We start from the raw sequence: 21755 nt of genomic DNA on the forward strand, positions 1-21755 counted from the left end.
ATCATATACACTATAATACAAAAACAGCTATGAAGCGCTGCTTTTTGAATGTAGCTTGTTTTAATAACTAACAATGAATCATAGGAGCTGTGACTTAGGCTATATATACTGCTGCGCTGTCAGTAACAAGTAATTACTACAAAGAGAATTTCTTGGCACTGATGGTTTTAGGAAGCTTAAGTCAGTGTACATACATTATCATTGTTCAAGAGTAAGTAATACCATTTCAATGCTCTAAAAACAGTAAACTGAAACACACCTAATTTTCTTCCATATCCTCTGTTTCATCTTCATGTATCTTCAAAGCTCTCACCATTTCCTTGACTGCATGATACAAGATGTTTTTAACCTGAAAGAGATGTTGGTATTTCTAATCACTTTAACTGAAGATAAATTAACAAATGAAAACTGCTATTTTAAAATTTATTTAAATGGAGGAAAGCCAAATTCAAGAATAATAAATGTCAAAGTTTAAAAATGTTATTAAACCAAAAGTTAAAATAAGGGCCACTAAAAGTCATACAATTAAATGTGGATTGGTTTTAATCTTCAGTTGTTATCCTAATGTGACAAACCTAGGCAATGACTGTCTAAGCAGTTGTACATTTCTAGATATAAAAAGCCTGCGGAATAGGAGCTAGTTAGGAAACTCATCTCTTACCTGTAGTTTATCATCATAATTGATTTCTTCCTTCAAAAGTCTCAGTTCCTGTGTTAAATGAAATGACTGTACGAGATGTTCTGGAGACACAAAGTCTTCAGTTACCTGAATACAGCTGTGAAAATTCTGTACCTATCCCCAAAAACAAAAACAGTAAAGTGTAAATTTTAGGAGGTGGGGATAAAGAAAAGCAAACTTCTCTATTAATAGTAAACACAAGGGACAGTTCATTAGAGAACTTACTTTCTCCAAAATATCAAATGCCTATCAAAGCAGATGACGGAACTTTATGAGTTGTATCACTGAAAAGCTTATGTAATGTGACTTTGGAAATGAAATATTTTTAAATGAAGAGAAGAATTTTTCTAGGAATCCTTCAGAGAGCTGATAATCAGATCCTAAATTATCAATTTTGTCAAGGTGGATTCTATTTGGTATCACTTTAAAAAAAAAAAAGGTAACTGGAAAGTATCTCTAGGTAACATCCATCTGGATGTCTGTCGTTGCTCCTTTGGCTTTCAGTATTTTGATCATTGCACTGTTAACTTTTACACCAGAGATTAAAGAAAAGAACATGAAACTTAAGTTTGATTATCTGTAAGGAAATGGGATGAAAACTATAGTTCCAGACAGATCTACTCACTGCAAGAGTTTTAGAATTATCCCAGGATTTTATTTGTGCCTTTCTTTCAAATTAACCAAATAAAGATATCCTTCAGTCTCCTGTGGGATCAGTACAATTGTTCTTCAACAGTTGTCTCTCTCCTGACTTAACGGTTTACACAAGAAGCCAGTCAGTGTCTTATCTGTTATTTGTTCGGCATATACAAAATGACTCCACACTTCAATATTTCTTAGGACTGCTTTCTATTAATGATAAGTATGACAGAGAAAGGACCCAGCTGATCCAATCTGGATTTTGTGATGTTTCTAGGTTGTCTTCCAGTAATATTAAAAGATATCCCAATAATTCTTGGGAAAGGAGAAATCAATGAAAACTAAGCACTTAAATATATTCTGATTTTTAAGAGTATAAAAATAAATTTAATTAGGAGTGAGAAGAGGTATCGAGATAGTAAGTAGGGAACAGAGACTGTTAAAAAATCTAATTTATGACAGAGTAATGATTCCCAAGGGGATGGAATTACTCCTCTGGGCGTCATGACTATGCGAACAGCTGCTGAAGTCTGCAGTTTTTAACTCTAGCACCGTGCCTCTAGTGATAACTCTATAGCATATATATTTATAATATAATATATATATTATATATAATATAATATATATATTATAAATATATAAATAAATGAAACATTTTCTTCCTTTTTAATCATTAGGTTGTTGGTTCCTCTAGAGGATGAACATACCATGTTTCCCCAAAAGTAAGACCTAACTGGAAAATAAGCCCTAACATGATTTTTCAGGATGCTTGTAATATAAAATAAGCCCTACTGTATTTTCCTGAAAATAAGACTGGGTCTTACATTAATTTTTCCTTCCAAAGATGCATTAGGGCTTATTTTATATTACGAGCATCCTTAAAAATTATGCTAGTTTAGTGGTTACCAGAGGGTAAGGGGGGTGGGGGGTGGGAGATGAGGGTAAGGGGGATCAAATATATGGTGATGGAAGGAGAACTGACTCTGGGTGGTGAACACACAATGGGATTTGTAGATGATATAATACAGAATTGTACACCTGAAATCTATGTAATTTACTAACAATTGTCACCCCAATAAATTAAAAAAAAAAAATTATGCTAGTGCTTATTTTCCGGTTAGGTCTTAGATTCAGGGAAACAAGGTAGTGGATACTTCATATTTTCAGCATTGCTGTAGTTTCACTGGATCTTAATTATGTGTCTGTGCAACACACATGCTCTATTTAACAGAGCAGGAAACTATGGAGGAGAGATTCAGTGCCTATTCCAAGATAAGTCAGCCAATAAATGGCAAGTCAACAGGAACCCAGCTCCTATGATAGGCGTTGTTTAACAGATTCTTTGGAGTCCTACGTTAACTCCACTGTACCGGCAGTCTCCAAATGCCCTGTTCTCTTTGTCTGTCACTTACCTGAACATTCTGTGGGGATTATGTCCTTCAAAAGTTCCAGCATGTACCTTTCAGCACATCTAGCTCTACTGTTTTTATAATTTCTCTTCATTGGTATTATAATTCTGTTTACACATCATGTTTCCTGGTTCCCTTTAGCTCTGTGAGCATATTTAAGACAGCTGACTTAGTCTATGTCTAGTAAGTCCAGTATTTGAGCTCCCTTAGGACAGTTTGTTGACTTATTTTTTTCCGTATGAACGGGCCATACATTCCTGTTTCTATGTATGTTTGAAAATTGGACATCTGAACATTATAATGTGGTAACTGGAAATCTGATTCTCCCCTGCCTCGGGGTTTGCTGCTGTTGATTGCTGAGGGCTGCAGCCATCCATTTGTTTTGCGACTTTTCCAAACTATTTTTGCAAAGACTATTCCTTTGTTGGGTGTGCTCACTGAAGTCTCTGTTCTCTCAGTGGTCAGCCAGTGACCTGCCAGAAATCTCCTTAAACACCAAAAATCTGCTGCCCTTTTCTTTATAAAGCAGTCCCCTGCTTGATGTAAACACTGGATTAGATTTCAGAGTTCTGGAAAAGTTGATTCTGTCAGTCTTTGCCAGTTTATGGTTGTTTAACAATCACTTTTAGAACAGTGACTTTCAGTAGTGCTTCCATGATGTTCTTATGTTTACTACTGACCTCAACCTGGTTTATTTTGCTTAAAGTCTTAAGGGTTAGTTTGAAGGGGCAAGATTCAGTTCTACCGTGGAACACGCGTGAACTTCCCATTCCTCTTAACCCTTTCTTTGGCCATCTTGGAGTCAATTTACATTTCCCTTCCTTAAAAGACTTATTCATACTTGCCTTAAAGGATGAGTTGTAATCAGAAATAGGTAATGTTAACAAAATATAACTCCTTTCTGTTCTTAGTAGTAAAGTTATTATCTTGACACTATGATTGCCATATACACAGCGACTTGTGAGAACTTAGAATGGAAAAATTTTGCCAAAGTCCTTTTAGTCATATGAATGCAGAGAATTTACAACTTTATGATAAACTCAAACACAATTAAGCTAATAGTTATGGGCAAATTCATCACTAAAGATTTTATGTTAATTGAAAAATTGTTGCTGTTTAAAATAAATGCTACTCTAAACCTGAGGATGCTAGAGATGAGACAAAATAAATCCTGGAAATCCTGAAGGTCAGGGTCCACCTGCTCTTTGGGCTATACAGGGGTTTCACAGACTGTTTGCCAACAGAAGATTTTTAAACCTGCAATTCTACAGTAGTTATTAAAATATGAAGAGGGCCGTGGCCATGATACTTTCCCTCAGATTCTAAAGATATGCATCTAAACACCCTTAGACAGATGAAACTGTCCCTGTTTCCTAGGCTTGGCTTCTCAAAGTGCTCACTGCTGACAAACCAAGGGACAGAATGTTGCTTCTTCCCTAGCACTTCTGGTCCCTGTCACAAAGTATCATTTGGTTGAAACAGTGTTTTGGTAGGTGTCCTGGGTTTTCAAGGGCTTCCTGTTTGTGCGGTTATCAAAGCATGGCCCTGGGCAGTAACATCAGCATCACCTGGGAACTTCCTAGACATGTAAAATTTCAGATCCCTCTTCAGAAATGTTAAGAAAATATAACTTCTGTTCACAGTAGGAAGGTTATTATCTTGACACTGTGATTGTCATGTGAATCAGAAATTCTGGGGATGGGGGTCCAGCAATCTGTGTTTTATCAAGCCCTCCAGGAAATTCTGATGTATGCTAAAGCATGAGAAGTACTGATTTAGGGTATGGGATTATTTTAAGGGCAATCCCCTGTAGTCTATTGGAAATGTTGAAGCCATCAATGAAAAGTTTTCAGGACCTCTGAGGACTAAGTAAGTTGTGAATAATGATGCATCTCAAATGCAAGTCAATATTGTGAACAGAGTTCTTCCTTTTAATTCTCTCTCCAAATCACATTACCACTACTAGTTGAGTCATGGACAAAACTCTTTCGACAGGAGAAATAACTGCTGTCATTATCACACCACGTAAAGGAAGGAAGGTAGAAATCCTCATTCTTATAGCTGGCAGTTCTATGCCAAAATATGCAGAAGGTTTTGTCCTGAATACTCATCAATTTAGTGGCACTGCTCAGAATACAATTCGTCAGTCTAGGTCATACATGCTGCTTCAGTCTATTTAAATATAACATCCTTTTATCACAGATGAAATTCGCTCTCTATAATCTAAATGAAATTTCTATGTATCTCAAAACATTTTTTCCTGTGTACTTCTGTGTATAGTCACAACTGGAAGTCAGAGTCCAACCTAAGTAAACTTTCTGAAGTAGCCAGAGAAGACATACAGGAAGAGGCCAAAAATTACATCTTTGTACAAAGAGCACTTGTATATAAATTATGGAAAGTCATAATTTTGTTTTCATCTATACTTCTACAAAAAATGCTGTATACGAGAACATATTTTTAGGCTTTCAGGCTTCACAAATATTTAAGTGCCTATTCTAGGAATGGGAGAGAGCAATGAAAAGAAAAATCCCTGTCCTTCTAATGAAGCTTACATTCCAATTGGGGGTGGGAGGGGAGATAATAAACAAAGTTAAATTATGAAGCATGTTAGAAGATAATGAGCGCAATGAAGCAAAATAAGGTAGGGGTGATGATAGGGAGCTGGGTGACACAATCTGCAGTTTTAAACTAGGGTGAAGACCTCACTGAGGTGATATTTGAGCTAAGACGTAAAGAATGTGAAGAAGCAAGTCCTACAGATCTTAGAGGAAAAAGAATTCCAGGGAAAAAGATTAGTGAGTAGAACTCACTGGTGTATGTGAAAACCACAATGAGGGCAAGGTAGCAAGAGAGAAGTGGAAGAGGAAGGGAGAGAGAGAGAGAGAGAGAGAGAGAGAGAGAGAGAGAGAGAGAGAGCAGATAGGATATTAGTACAGATTGTTTAGGGTCGGTCTTGTGAGGCTTTGAGCAGTGACATGTGAACTAAACTTTTTAACAGGATCACTTTGCCTACAACTGAGAAAACATGGCTCTTCTCTCTCTCCCCACCCCAAGACAGTAGAAACAGCAGAGAAAGGTATACGCATGGAATTGTTCTGTGGAACAGTAGTTGCCTATACAGGAGAAGCACTGAGGGCAAAGGTGAGAAAAAGACTGAGTTTTCACTGTGAACCGTTTTGTATGGTTTGAATTTTTAAAAATCCTATGACTATATTACATTTTCAAAAGAAAAATATTTAAAAGCAGTCTGTTCAACAAACTGTACTGAAACAACTAAATGTCCATATGCAAAAAACTGGAAACTTTGATCCATACTTTACACTATACATAACAGTTAATTAAAAATGGACCACAGACCTAAATGAAAGAAAAACTATAAAACTTCTAGAAGAAAATGTAAGAGAAAAATCTTTGTGATCTTGGGCCAGACAAAAAAATTTACAGATATAACAATAAAAGAATGACACATAAACAAAACACTGATTAATGAACTTCATCAAAAATTTAAAACTTCTGCTGTTTGGAAGACACCATTAAGAAAATGGAAGGACAAGCTACAGATTGGGAGAATATATATATTTGCAAAGCATAAAACAGATAGAGGGCTTATAAGCAGAGGAGATAAATCACAGAAAACACTTCAGTAAGAAAAAAGAAAATCCAACTACAAAAAAAGGACAAAATATTTGAACACAGATTTACTAATAAAACAGATATACAGATGGCAAACAAGCATATGAAAAGATGCTTAACATACTTAGTTATGAAAATGTAAATTAAAATCACAATGATATACCAATGCACACTTATTCAGATGCTTAAAAACAAATTGACACTAAGCAGAGGAAATATAACTCACATATACTGCTTTGGAGAATGGCCAAAGGTTAATCATACATTTACCATATGACGAGGGAATCTTAGTCAACTCGGTATTTATCTAACTGAAATGAAAACCTGTATGTGAATGTTTACTGTGGCCTGCTTTATTATCGTCCTAAACTGGAAATAACCCAAATGTTCTTGAACTGGTGAACTGATAAAGAAAACTGTGGTACATTTATGTAATGCACAACTACCCAGCAATAAAAAGGAAACTACTAATACACACAACAACACAGAATAAGAAAAGCCAGACTCAAAGGCTACTTATTGTATGATTCCAAAATATGACATTCTTAGAAAGGCAGAATTATGGGGACAGAAAACAGATTAAGTGGTTGTAGGAATATCAGGTGGGAGGAAAGCTTGACTAAACAAGGGCAGAAGGGAATTTCTTGGAGTCATGGAAGTGTTCTATGTAATAATTGTGTTGTTATATAACTACGTATTTGTCAACTTACACAGCTATACACTAAAAGGGTATATTTTACTACATGCAAATTATACATTAAAAAACCCTGTACTATCCAGTTCAACACTAAGAAGAAGGATATTGGATTAAGTTGAACTTGAAAGAATTTTCAAGGAAACTTGTGTTATCAAAGAATTATTCCTATTTACAAAAAAATTTTACTGTACTGTTCTCTTAAATAGGCTAGTTACTTCTTTGAGGGCATTTCACATTTGTATACAGCTTAACTGTTTTCTGATTAAGAGGCTACAAGGCAAAAAAAAATAGTATGTGGGGATGAATCCCAATTAAACTTGAATCATAAATGATCTAACATCATTGATGATCATGTAAGTCCAGCGGAGAATAAAACAATTTAACATAAATAAAGCATTAATTTATCAAAACATTTTTTCTCCAGGAAGTTATTATAGAGAAAGTTATATGTATTTATTATGTTTATATTTTGCTATTATAAATGGTATTTGAGATGTAAGAAAGATAAATCTAACCCTGAACTTGGTATCTTAAAAACTAAGCAACTATTATCATTTAAGGAATACTTACGCTATTGTAATACTGTCACAAATGCTAAATAGGCAATAATTTTATATATATATATATATTTTTTTTTCCCCCATATATAAAATATGGGAAACTTTCCATGGTAAAACTATATATATCAGCTATATCTCAATTACCAACTCTGATGTGCACTAGCTTTTGGAGTTCTTAAGTTTCCTTTCCACACTTTGTTACTATGAGGGCTAAAATCGTCTGTGATAGGTAGCTCCAGTCTACTTATTAGGAATCCACTGTATGCTTTTAATCCAGTCCTCCATTCTCTTCCAGGTGCCACAGTCAAGCCACAGAGACAAAGATTAGGTTTTTACTTTAGTTTTTAAGTTTAGTAGATCAACAGCTTTAAAAATCACGTACCATCTTTCTTTGGACATGTTACTGCTATGTCAGCAAACTAAAAGAGAGGCAGGAGGTATATACTGAAAGCCCAAATTCTGGAATGGTCTAGCCAATAATTCATTCTACTCCTACTTGGTACCTTAGAAGATCTCTCTCCCACTGTTAAGTCTCAACTATTGAGAATTGAATATATAGTACAGTAAATCCTCCCTTAACATAGTGTGAGGTTCTGCGAGTTTAAGTGAAACCACTTATAATGAAACCAATTTTTCCATATGCTAATTGATATAAGCAAAAATTAAACTGCTGCAGCATAATGAAATGTTATTCAAAGATCTGCTGTATCCCCCCAACCCACCAAAAAAAAAAAAAAAAAAAACTTAAAAACTAGATTTAAATCCACTACCTCAGAGACGATACAAGAATGGATATATATGGCTGATGTTTAAACTATTTAAGCTTTCAAAGCATTTAGTTATGTCAGATCTTTTCAAAAACTGAAAAGCTATTTCAGTGATTTCTTAATAAAAGCACCCTGATGCAGGGCATCTTATGTTTACTTTCATTTATACCTGTACTCAGAACAATTTTTTAAAAAATTTTCAAAACTGGTCCTTTCAGTAACAGGTGTGTTTGAAACAAATTTTTGTATACCTGATGAAGTGCTCCTGCTGGTAAGACAATGGCATCACCAAGGAACTGAATAAGTGTGCAGGTTCTGACTCCATATTCCTCAAGCAGTCTTTGGCGGAGCTTTTTGTTCACATACCAACTTTGGTCACGTATTGGATCATGTTCTGGTAGAACTTCAAGGCCTTGTTCTTTTGAAATCTGAAATATGAATTAAAATTAAAACACACCACTATTTAAACAAGGGAAATGGTAAATCCTGTTCAGTTAAATGTCAATTTTATTTATAGTAACAGTCTTTTGTTGTTTAAGTTACAGAAAATAATATTCTACAATATGAAAAGTAAAAGGACATTAAAACAGTATTGCATACTGATACGCTGTTAATAAAGTGAATCATACTCCCTGCTCGTTTCTTCCTTCCACTATGAAGTTTACATCCATTTGGTTTCTTCTTAACAATTGTTTTAAGAGTCTAACACAGAGATGAGGCAACACTTCGTTTAGTAGCTTTGCCCCAAAGTCAATCCATTCACATGAAAACTTCACAAACATTTCTTGATCCCGCTCTTTTTTTGAGGTAGGTACAAAGATAAATACCTTTATACTGCTAACCTTCTAACCCTTGATAAATCAATTTCAAGGGATCCTTTATTAACCAGTGAATAATCTGGTTTAAAAAGCATAACTTATAATATCTTAAATTAAAATACTGGTAGGTACTATAGGATAAGACAGTAGGTACAGGGCTATAGCCCCTTCGCAATGACCAGAGACAAACTTTAAGTCCCTTAAGAAAGATGACATACAATAAAAGCAGTAATGATGGTCCCTTAAAAGAAATCTCTATAATTACAAAGTTTAGGAAATATTTGATCAAAGGGCTTGAACCAATTATATTTCAGATTAATGTATCACTTTCATTTAGAGTATCTTAAGTAAATTAAAGGCACAATTACTCAAAATTTTAGATTACTCATGTAAGTATCACAGAGCAATCAGATGTGATAGAGTAGAATTATTCCCTAGGTCAATAGCAAAAAATATCAAATTTAAAAAAAAAAGATCCTACATTCTTTAGATGTTTCCATGATACATTAGTTTTTCTAGCCTGCAGTTCCTAATCACTACTTTTCACCAAGGGTAACATCTGATTCATCAACAGATTAGTTCTTGACTATGAAGGAAATGGAAGAACATTAGCAACTGAGAAGAAATGACCCTCAACATGAAATCGGCCTTTTCTGAGCAAGACAAAGGAGGATTTTACTTTCTACAACACAAAAAAACCCTCCTCCTTTGAAGTAAAATTATTCTTATATTGCTGAACACAAAATGAAGTTAAATTAAAAATTAGTGAGTCAACTGATAAACTATTTGCAACCTGAATTATACCTTTTGAAGAAATTCCCTGATCTTGTCAATGTCTTTCCCAGCATAAATATGCCACAGAGCACCAGGAATTTCACTTGAGTCCTTCAATCGTTTTCTCAAAATGTCATCTAAATCTTCTTCCTCAAATTTCTTGAGGATTCCTGAAAAAGAAGAGTATATTTTCAAATTAGTCCGTAAAGACTACCAGCAAAAAGCCAAGTCTAGGTCCTAAAACTGATCTATCAGAAGAGGTACTAGATCGGAACTCTTATTAAAGAGGAGATAAACCCAGTGATACATCAAGTACTGGAACTATAGGAGCAGAGAACATTAACCCTGTGTAACGGGACAGAGTGCCTTTCTCAGTTGATTTGTTTTTTTTTGCAAAGCACAGGACGGATTAAAAATTCAAGGGCTTTTACTCAAACTTAACCAACTTTCTTCCTGTCTCAAGGGAGTGGTTATAACAATAATTTATACTCATACAGCGTATCATAACTTACTAAGGACTTTCATGACTACTATTAATTAGGTGGCCTCTGTAACTACTTAGTAAGATAGGTATGGATCACAACTTCTATTTTATATCTGAGCAAAGAAGGTTCAATGAGGTAAAGGGATTTGTTCATTACCATGACTAATGAAAGGTAGAGCAAAATGTCTAACTCTTGGAAGATCTCATACATTACTATTGGTTAATCTGTAATTAAATGCATTTGCTATGGATGAGTAAATAGCAGGTCATTCTTCTAAAATGTTGACAAACTGAAAACTGCGCACGCACACACGTACAGAAAAAATTTTAACTGTGGTTATTTCTGAGTAAAATATAGGAAGGTCTTTTTCAAATTCCTGATTTCACTATAGTGAACATTTTAAGGAAGTGTTCTTTTAAGAGAAAAAGAATAATTGTCTATTACAATGAATACATCAGCTGTTTCCTAATTTGTGACAGTGAAAGTTTTTTTATCTTTAAAACTGGCTGTAAAGATTTCTTAATTCAAACATTCATTAAGTGTTTACAATGTGCCAGAGACTGTCCTAGAATGTTGGGGATTAAAGAAAGACCCAGTCAAGACCTCAGAGTAAAAGAAGGTATTAATAAACATAGGCAAAAAGAGTATCTCATAGTTAAGTAGAATCACAGTACTAAGGTACACAAAGGCTTGTTCAGTTCTCCAATGTTATCTGTGTAGTCTGTGTTTAAAATGCTCTCTTTAAAAATGACAGCTGATAGTTTTAAAATGTGTTTTCTTAGCAAAATTTAATTTGGCAACCTAAGATAAGTTTTCCCATTTTTTTTCTTTAAATTTTACTGCTCTATAAATTAAAAAAGGGGGGGAGGAGGGATACATCATAAGGAAGAGAGTTTATTTTCTGAATGAAGACCTCTAGGGGAAGATGACAATCTGAGTTATACTTTGAAGGATGAACACAGAAATTAGCCAGGAAGGAGGTAGGAGAGCCATTGTAGGTAGAGGAAAAAGCATGTACTTTAAGTAGGTCAGTGTTCGTAGCATTATTACAACCCTAAAACATTTCTGTTTTTTGGTGACTATCTATAAAAACTGCCAAAAGCTTTAGATAATGAAAGACAGCCAAAGAATTAAAATGTTAATGAATGTTTTCTTATAAGACCAAATATTATGCTACAAATGAGAGACAGGAAGTGTGCAGGAACAAAAATGAGTAAGAAAGTTCTAGCATTTAAGGACACAAAAAAATAGTAGAGAAAAGCAGGTGTAACATCTGTATTGTAGACTAAGTGCTGTAAGGGATGATTAGAACAAGGTACAAAAGAGGTAATTAACCCTGCGGCATCACAGGCTTTGAAAGGATAAGAAATCTCAACCACAGGTCATACATTTCTGTGCTAGATCTGGGACAACTCAAGCGTACTGGACTCTTAAATCCTTGGGAGTGGGATAGACAGTTTTTAACCTATTATAACCAAGAGTGTCAATTAAGGGAGCTGAGAAACAATATAAAAATGAGTTTCTATAGTTTTGGGGGGAATTTAGGTTGGGTATTATAGAAGCTGACAAATATACAGAGAAGTTAAGTGAATGCTGTAATGAACACCCACGTCCTCAGCACCTAGCCATTGAGCTGTAGATACATTCTGGGCTCCAGATACAGAATTGGTGATCTACGTGATGGTTGGAAATCATACACAGAATTTCACAGAAGTACATGTAAACTAGAAAAGGTAGAAAACAAAGTGTGTAACTCTAGGAAAGTCTGTTGTAAAGAACCAGGGAGTAGTGTCACAGAGGCCAAGGCCATTATCTGAAGACAGTAGGGATTAATAGTGCTATTTATTACAGAGGTGGCAAGTAATAAAGGGACCAGAAAGAAACCACTGAATTATCCAAGCGTGGCAGCTATAGCGGAAGAAATTTCAGTGGGGCCACAGGTATGGAGGCCAACCTGCATTCAGCTGAAATGTGAAAAGGAGGTAACAGACACAGTAAAGAATTTGTTGTAAGGGCAGGGGCAATAGGATGGTGGCAAGGAAGACATGGTTTGAAGGAGGTTTCCTTTTGAAAAAGAAGGAACAATCTAGCGTCTACTGCTACACTGAAGAAAAGTAGCCAACGGAGGTGTATTTAAAGGCCTATGTCTACAAAGAAGGGAGTGATAGAGGGAACAAGGATTCAGAAAGGAATCCAGAGGATGGAATATAACTTACATACTGGATAGAAAGTTATTTCTAATTAAAAGAAAAAGCCCTTCTCTCCCTGATACTGGAAGAGAAAAAAGGAGAACACTTGAGGCACAAACTATGACTTAATCATCTTCAGAGTCCCAGGATCTAATTTCTATTCTTCAATAAATGTTTATAAGTGAGTTTAACAGTTTATTTTCATTAGTACAATATTTAACGATAGTAAAAGGAGGAAATAATACTCACTTTTAAAATTAAAATTCCTGTTATATAAAAAGACAGGTAAATAAATTAATCACTCAAATAATAAAGATAAGACTATCCCCATATCCACTGCAATTCTTTTAATAATAATTTTTGCTATTAACTTAGAGGATAACATTCTGGGTAATATTAGTGTGTGGTTATTCAACTACTATTATTCCAAACACCGCTGTTTTTACGTTTCTTTACCTGCTTTTGAGAGAATGCCATTTCCTTTTGCTATGCCAACATAGACCAGAATATTTACAACATCAGAAACTTCAACATGGAGATTTGTTGTTCCTATATCATGATCTTTAGCAGCAACTACACCTGTGTATGAAATAAAATTTTACTTGACAGACTAATTTACATATCTCAAAATCAGTTCTATGAGGAAAATTTAACTGTAATTTGAGTTTTAGTCTCCTTGTTCCAAAACCTGCCATCAAAAGCCACAATCTATGAAATGTTCCACAAAAATCACATTAATAGAAAATATAAATATTTTGCAAGGAATTAGCAGGTACTTAACTACATATTGGCTATTAATTCCTAAGATACTGCTTGATTTAGAAAAATATTTAAATGGATTATTAAAAGAACAGATTTAGTAGAAACTAAAAATCATTAGACAATTTATCTTTGTACAGAAGTTAAATTTCCATATAATTCAAAGTGGATAGAAATGTAAATATATATCTACCATAGGCACTGCATAACCTGGGTCCTAGATCAGGGCGTACAAAAAATCCTGGCAAATGAGAAGCCAAATTGAATTTTCCTTCTGGATTACAATATTCTGGCAATGGCAGACTTTTCAAAAGATCTTCATATCTGAAAAATAACAACATTGACCTCTTTTGAATAAAGACTTACATTTTTAAGTGCTATCAAATATATAATTTTCAACCTGTTCAAAACAAGACAACTTTTCTTAAAGGCCTTTGATAGGTAACACTTTCCTTGACTTCTTTCAAAGTTTAAATGAATGCATAACACACAGGGAACCACAGAAATGATACTGAAAATTGCAATACTGCCTCATCGTGGAAAATTAAAAGCACCAAGGGAGGCCGTAAATAGACTTTCCCCTGCTAGGACTACAGAGATTCAAATTTTGTTTTTTGTTTTGTTATTTATTTTTAATTGAGAAAGAAAATTCCTAAAAGGTCACACTTTTAATTCCTTATCCTACTTCTAAGGATAATCTCAACTCAACTTCAAAGAGCTGAAAGTCAAAATAAGTTTCAAAAGATATACCTTGATGGCATCATAGTCTTGAAGTCTTCTCCCGAAGGGCAATCTTTCAATTTTAAAACAACTGTTTCTCCACTTTTCATTTTTTGCCGTTCTATAAAAAATGCAGTTAATTACTAAAAAGGTAATCACTGCCTTTTTACTTTTATTAATGTTTGGAGAAGAAGACATAAAACAAATGCTTGCTTATTGGCTTTTATTTCTTATGTACTTAGGTATTATTAAGAGTTTTATACCTTATATGCATTGGTGATGTGGAATACTGCAAAAAAAAATTCTTTTAAATAGCTCTACAATAGTCATTGAACTTAGTCTTACATTTTTACTTTTAATTTTCAAAGTATTTAACATCAATTTTATGATTCAATTTTCAAAAGCTTATAGGGTTGCCAAAAGTATTCCCCATGTGATGTAAGGAAACAGTATAAATGACTTGTTTATGGTTAAAGGAAATTAGGGTGGAGCCAGGACTAGGACCCAGTCTCTTGTTTCCAAGCACAGAGGGTCTCCAACTTATGATGGTTCGATTTAGGAGTTTTTCAATGGTGCATAAGCCAATAGGCATTCAATAGAAACAGTACTTCTAATTGTGAATTTTCACCTTTTCCTGGCTAGCTGTGTGGTGCAATACTATTGTGATACTGGGTAGTTGCAGTTCCCAGCCAGCCACGCCATCACGAGGGTAAACAACAGATAGGGGACTCTACAGTGTGTTCACTGTGTTGTTTTTGCCCAACTGTAGGCTAATGTAAGTGTTCTGAGCACATTTAAGGTAGGTTAGGCTAAAGTTATGATGTTCCGTAGGTTAGGTGAATTAAATGCATTTATGACACGATTACTTTCAACTTACAATGGGTTTACCAGGCTGTAGCCCCATTGTAATGTGAGGAGCAGCTGTACTTGTTTCTTTTTACTAGGCAACAAAGTCATATACAAGTTTAAAAGATTAAAAATTTGTTAAGTCATATTTACAATTTATCATTTTGGGGCCTATTTTTAACAAAACAGTAAATAAAAGAACAACATACTTGAAACTTCTTCAAAACCATCCCAGAATTCCTTAACATTGGCATTTGAAATAATGCTGTCTTTGCAGTTCAGGAGATCAGCCTGGTGGTCTCCAAAATCAAGACTAATTGATTCCGCCTTCCATAAGTTAATGTTCATTTTCTTATGTGCACCAGAAACCACTGCAGGCTTAAAATAAATAGAGATAGATAAAAGTTAAAAGGTATATGGACACTGCCAAAATTTGATTTTACACGCACATACAATAAGCATGTAACACTTGAAGTTTTGGGACTAACAACAAATTGTGAAAAAAGAGCCCATTAAAAACAGCCCTTGACCTGGAAAGATGTTCACAATATATTGTCAAAGAGAAAAGGTGATGAAAGAATGCCATGTAGAGTACATTACCATTTTTGAAAATAAAAATGAAAATGTCTAGTAATTTTCAGGAAAGCAGTCCGAAAGGCTATACTAAAAATGTCATGTTTAAATGGTATAAAAGTAAATGGTTGCTTTATTTACAGATTAATTTTCATAGACAGAACATAACCTACTTATATATTTGTATATGTGTAATATATATTTTTTAATAAAAAAGTCCTTGACATTGAAACAATTTATATACATTCTGAGTTTATATTACTTAAAACACGTACATTCTTTACTGCTACAAGGATCATGGTAAATAAAAATATTAAACAATTAGGCATAACATTACATTTCAAGCCTAATGATGATTCCCTGAAAGTGAATCTCGTCTTTGAAATCCTATGAATTCAAATCCCCTCGAGGCTAGTATCCAAACCAAAAACCAACAATTGACAATTTATAGCTTTTAAAACTCCAATGCTGACATAAAAAAAAACCTCTTAGGCAATCTGATGTATTAATCTCAGTTATTTTTTTAAATTCCTTTCTTATAAATGAAGTAGAAGTCTGGGATACAGAGAACACGGAAAGTTGTGACAAAGCCTCTTGTAAAAGATATTAAGTACTCTTAAACTTCATAATTAAATATTGGAAACTATAAGAGAACCTCTAGCTAGGGATCTTATCATAAAAGATATCCCCGAAGGGTGGGGAGAACCATGCTCAAGTCTGGTTAACTCTTGAATCAATGCTCCATTAACTTCCTTTCAACGTGCTTAATAACATATACAACTCTTATTAATAACAGTTCAGCTATTAGATAATTATTATTGGCAATTCACATATTAATTCCCAGCTCCTATTATGCCTATTTAATAATACTTCTTTACCCAGCCCTATGCCACACTTTCTTATGGTAATCAGCAGCCTGGGAAAAGTAAGTAGATTTATAAAAATTATAGGGCAATTATAATATTAGAAGATTCTGAAGCAGAATCCTTACGATACCATTATTATCATCTTCTTCAGGAAATACTGAAAGCCTTCCTAATTTGACTCCTTGCCTCTGGTCTCATTCCCCTCTAATTCAACTTTCAATCTGCTTTGCTGTTATTTTAAATTTAATTTGACTACTGAATTAAAACTATTATCGACAGGATAAATTTCAAACTCTTTAGCATGATATATAAAGGCCTTTCATAATCATAGCCCTAGCCACTTCATTTCCCCACCATTATTAGCCCACAGAACTTTTACATGTTTCAGACAAAAAAACTACTTAACAATTCCCCAAACATCTGATGCTTTTGTTTATCTCCAACCTCTTGTCCTTTAGAAATTTTCACTTAATCCTTGAGGCATTAAATCAGACTAGCCTTTTTGAATTAGTACTTAGTCATTCACTCTTGTGGGTTTCAATAACACCTTGAACATATTTCTTATGATATTTAACATGTTTATAAAAACATTTATGGGATTATTCAAGTCCACATAAAATTAAGTGGTCTAAATTGTGATCCAGCAATGAATGGCACTGGGGCTTGAAGAGCTAACCAAAAAAAGAGGCAAAATATTGTATACACTCAGTCTTCCGTATCCCTGGGTTGCAAATCTGCAGATTCAACCAACCATGAATAGAAAATCTTAGGGAGAAAAAAAAGACGTTCCATTGTTGTTGATGAATTACTTTGTAGTTAAGGCCTATGATGGTTGTGTCTGTATTGGACATGTACAGACTACTTTTTCTTGTTGTTATTGCCTAAATAATACTGTATAACAACTATTTACATAGCATTTATATTGTATTAGGTATTATAAGTAACTAGAGATGATTTAAAGCATACAGGACAATGTGATATACTGTTATTTTACATAAGGTACTTAGGTATTAACAGATTCTGGTATCCAAAGGGGGATCCTGGAACCAATCCCACGCAGACACCAAGGAACTACTGTGTATATACAATTCATAGGTGTGTATTTTTTCTGGGGAGAAACCAAACTTTCATCAGATTTGGAAAGTATTAGTGACCTAATTGTACTAAAACGCTCTTACTCATATTGTACTCATTTTCATATCCTAATGTCCAGCACAAAGACTGGATCTTAGTGTGCTCAGTAACTCTCTGAGGAATGAAGAACGTAAAACAAAATATCAATGTTGTTTTCCAGAGAGCAAGAAAAAAACTGAAAATGACAATACTAAGTCTTGCAAATTCTTAATTTTGTTCATAATTTGTAAAACTGCCATCTGAATTACGTATCAGACATTGTATCAAAACTTTGGTCAAACAGAATATCATTTTTCTTTGTGAAGAATTAAATAATGGAGTTTGTCATTCAAGATTTGATGAACTTAAAAATAAATTTTCTATAGATACACATTTAAGGCAAAAGCATCTATACCTTTCATCAGTTCAATAAAAATGCTTCTAGTATTAATACTTTAATAGCAGATATGAATCTGTTAACTGGATAAAAATATAAATGTAAAAAAAATAAAGGAGGTACCAAACTTTGTAAATACATGCTTTATTAAAAGTCAGTTGACTAGTAAATCAAAAAAATCGGTGCTTCCCTGTTAATTCATATAAATCTAGCCAAAAACAAGAATTCAGAAAAAATCATTCTGGTAACTTTTACGGTGTTTCTGACATCTTACTTCCAGGAACTCCAAATGTGTTAAGTAGTATCTTTCCCCTTTCTTTCTATCCCTAAGGAGAGAGCCATTTTGCCTGTTCCAACAAGCTTAAGTTACACTAAGAGTGTGTATTAAATCAGCTTAAAATACTCACTTGTCCATGTTTCCAACACTCTTTGAAAAGCTTCCAATTATTAATATTTTTATAATCCTTAAGCCAAAGGATATGCTTCTCACAGATCCAAGAATGTGGTATATCACTGTACAATTTATTGTTCTCATCCAGGGCAGATTTTCTGCTTTCTTTAGGCTCTTCTTTTAGCTCTGGTTTTACATTTATTTTAGATGCTTTATTTGGTGGAATTTTGTTTTCAACAACTGAAGCAATTATGTCATCAAGAATGTTTGGCATAGTCCTTCCACTTTTACCAGTCTATTAGGGAAAAAAAATGTATTTTGAGAACATTTACATTTTAAAACTTTCACTTTGATTTACTACTAACATAGCAAACAACCAACACAAACAATATACAAACAAAGAATAGGTAATCATGTCAGTGGATATGAGTCTCTACTGCTTACACTGTTCCTGACAGATGGGAACCGGAAGTTTGGTGGTCTCCATGTGAGGCCAGGTATGCAGAAAATAGAAGTTTGGCCTTCCTACCTTTCATATTGTTTGAGGACTGGGGCAGAGGAGAAAGGACAGACAAGTGGAATTCCCCATATACTTTTAAAAACCACTAAAAATTTATGTCTATCTAATTAGTCTGCTTTTATTTTTCTTTGGTGAATAATTAAAGCAAAAATCTATTTCTAAATATTTTAAGTAACAAACCATCTACTTCCATATTTTTCCCCCACTAGGCAGATGGTTTTCAAAATCTGAAGGAGTATCCTTAGGGTTCTTCTGGAGTCAGAATGCCTCTCCCCCAACATTTTTCACCTTGGAAAAAAACAGTCTCAAGCTTTTACGAGTTACAATGCAAATATGAATATGCCTAATATTTTGGTATACTTGATTTCAACTGCATCTATTTATTGTATAGTTCACAACCAAATCTCCAAATCATCTAAATTTAAGGCCCATGTGAAAGCCAAAATATGTTAGCTCACTTACTGGGGTTCCCATTGAATATACTGGAGCAAAAGCAATGCCAGCATCTGTAGAACCCACACGTAGCTTGCCAGCTGTTGTGGTCAGTAAATCCCGTAAAGTTGAGCCTTGTTCATTATTCTGGGACACAGCAGGTGATGTTCTGCTGTTTGGAGAATCAGGATTGTCCTGTTCTTTCTCTTCTTTAATTGGTTGTTCAAGGGCAAATTCTTTGTTTTCTGAAATAAATCATTTTACAAAAATTCAAATTAAAATTAAGCATGCTGCCAAAGTACAGACAAAACTGGCACCATATATTTTACAGTGAGTTAAAACCAGTAGCACCAGTGACTAATTCAATTAATTCACCTCAACACACACCAGAGGATAGGTTAATCCTTCAAAATGGAGTCAAACAGTTTGAATATGGAAAGGCCTTCCTCAATATCTTAGACATTTAGCTGAGTTTACACAGCTAGAAAGTATAGGTAAGTAACAAATTTATCGCTCTGGTGGCTTTACTGATATGCTCATCCACAAATGATTCTGCAACTAAATTTGATGCAACCATAGGGATGCAGGTTCCTAATAAGAGAAGACAAATGTTTTACTGAACCTAAGCCATAATGCAAGAAAAAGCAAAAGTAAATTGTTTTGAGTGAATAGTACATTAATGTGTAATAGTATACTGTTGGTTATAATTATTATATAGTTCGCCCTTTAACAATGTGGGAGGATAGGGGTGCCAATTCCCCAGGCAGTCAAAAATCTGTGTATAACTTTTGACTAACCCAAAACGTCCCTCGATATCTGTGGGAAATTGGTTCCAGGACATCCCCCCCCCCCCCCGACAGATTACCAAAATCCGTGGATGCTCAAGTTCCCTATATAAAATTATGTGTTTCCCCAAAAATAAGACCTAGCTGGACAATCAGCTCTAATGCGGCTTTTGGAGCAAAAATTAATACTATAAAACCCGGTCTTATATAATATACTATGATATATGACATGATATGATATGATGTAATACAGGGTCTTATCTAATGTAAGACCAAGTATAATATAATATACTATAATGTAATATATATAATAAATATAACAACATAATATAATATAATACATATAAATAATACCGGGAATCATCATTAATTTTTGCTCCAAAAAACTCATTAGAGCTGATTGTCTGGCTTGGTCTTATTTTCGGGGATGCAAGGTAGTTTCGGGGATGCAGGGTAGATAAATGCATATAGTTGACCCTCTACATCTGTGAACTCCCAACCACGAAATGAAAACAATGCAGGTATTTATTGAAGAAAAAATAGACACATAAATGTACCCAGGCAATATAAACCTGTGTTGTTCAAGGGTCAATTGTATACTTAGATAATTAATTGTATTTACCTTTTTTTTCCTCTCTGGCCTTTTGCTCTGCAAGATCTGCTAACCAGTGCAGTGGTGACTGGGATTCTGGAGGAGTTAACTTGCTGTCTGTGCTAGCATCACTCCCTGGACTGTTGCTGCCATTACTCTCAGACTTCTGAGGGGTATTTTGCTGCTGAGACTCAGGCATGCACAGAGAAATTTTATTACTGTGATTAAGAACATTCTGTAAAACCTACAAAGGTAGAACAATTAATTTTAAAATACTATCTCTTCATTATTCAGAGTTAAAAGTAATAGTTATATTTATACAGTAACATAGAAAACATAATTTATAAAATACAAGTCCTAAACTGGATTTCAAGTATCAAAATTAATTTAACCATGCATTTCATTTGAATAATTAGAGATTTATACTCACTTGAGACACACCGTTCATTGTAGGAAAATTACCAACTGGTATATTCTGTTTGTTAGTACAATGACAATGGGATTTAATACCGTATTTTTCTCTAAGAGTGTGCATCGCATCTAGAAGATCTGTCAAAACTACAAAACATAATAGTGGTTAATAAAAAAAGATTACAACTAATTGTTAAGATTATTAATTATTTTTCCCCATTTTTCTGGTGGAGGTTTTCTTATGCCTTTTGACTTCTTCCACTATTTTTCTTCATCCCTTCCATCAACTTCAGGTTTGATCATTAATCCAAATTCACGTTCTCTATTCTTTTCTCTCTTACCTCTATTATTAAAAATTGAGTATGTTAAAAAAAAGGGGGGGGGGGAGAACATTCTTTCATCATAAATCTGTAATAAACTTTTTCATGACATTCTAGTTTTCCCCGTCTAAAATGGTTCCTCTGTGGCTTTATCTTAGTCACTGGGGCTGGCCCTGTTTTGCTGCTGTGTTTCCCCAAAAATAAGACCTAGCTAGACAATCAGCTCTAATGCATCTTTTGGAACAAAAATTAATACTATAAGACCCGGTCTTATTTTACTATACTATAAAACCCGGTCTTATATAATATAATATGATATATGATATGATATAATACCGGGTCTCATGTAATATAAGACTGGGTATAATATACTATAA

The 21755-nt window shown here is 34.2% G+C and overlaps 1 protein-coding gene across 13 annotated transcripts in view; it reads right to left on the reverse strand.

Moving 5' to 3' along the window:
• JMJD1C (jumonji domain containing 1C) overlaps positions 1-21755 on the reverse strand; it is a 250673-nt gene continuing 228918 nt past the window's right edge. For 11 of the 13 annotated variants that reach the window (XM_074339497.1, XM_019731785.2, XM_074339494.1 and 8 more), the window contains 12 exons: positions 21078-21205; positions 20678-20891; positions 19301-19515; positions 18335-18613; positions 15188-15356; positions 14163-14253; positions 13606-13736; positions 13110-13232; positions 10010-10149; positions 8639-8815; positions 662-793; positions 1-349 (listed from right to left, as the gene is read on the reverse strand). In XM_074339497.1, coding sequence (XP_074195598.1) covers positions 260-349; positions 662-793; positions 8639-8815; positions 10010-10149; positions 13110-13232; positions 13606-13736; positions 14163-14253; positions 15188-15356; positions 18335-18613; positions 19301-19515; positions 20678-20891; positions 21078-21205 — 1889 coding nt within the window. In that variant the 3' untranslated portion in view covers positions 1-259. The remainder of the gene's footprint in view (positions 350-661; positions 794-8638; positions 8816-10009; positions 10150-13109; positions 13233-13605; positions 13737-14162; positions 14254-15187; positions 15357-18334; positions 18614-19300; positions 19516-20677; positions 20892-21077; positions 21206-21755) is intronic. The other 2 variants (XM_019731781.2, XM_074339495.1) reach the window with 2 other exon arrangements.

This window comes from Rhinolophus sinicus, linkage group LG07, assembly GCF_036562045.2.
Source record: "Rhinolophus sinicus isolate RSC01 linkage group LG07, ASM3656204v1, whole genome shotgun sequence".
NCBI classification, from domain to species: Eukaryota; Metazoa; Chordata; class Mammalia; order Chiroptera; family Rhinolophidae; genus Rhinolophus; species Rhinolophus sinicus.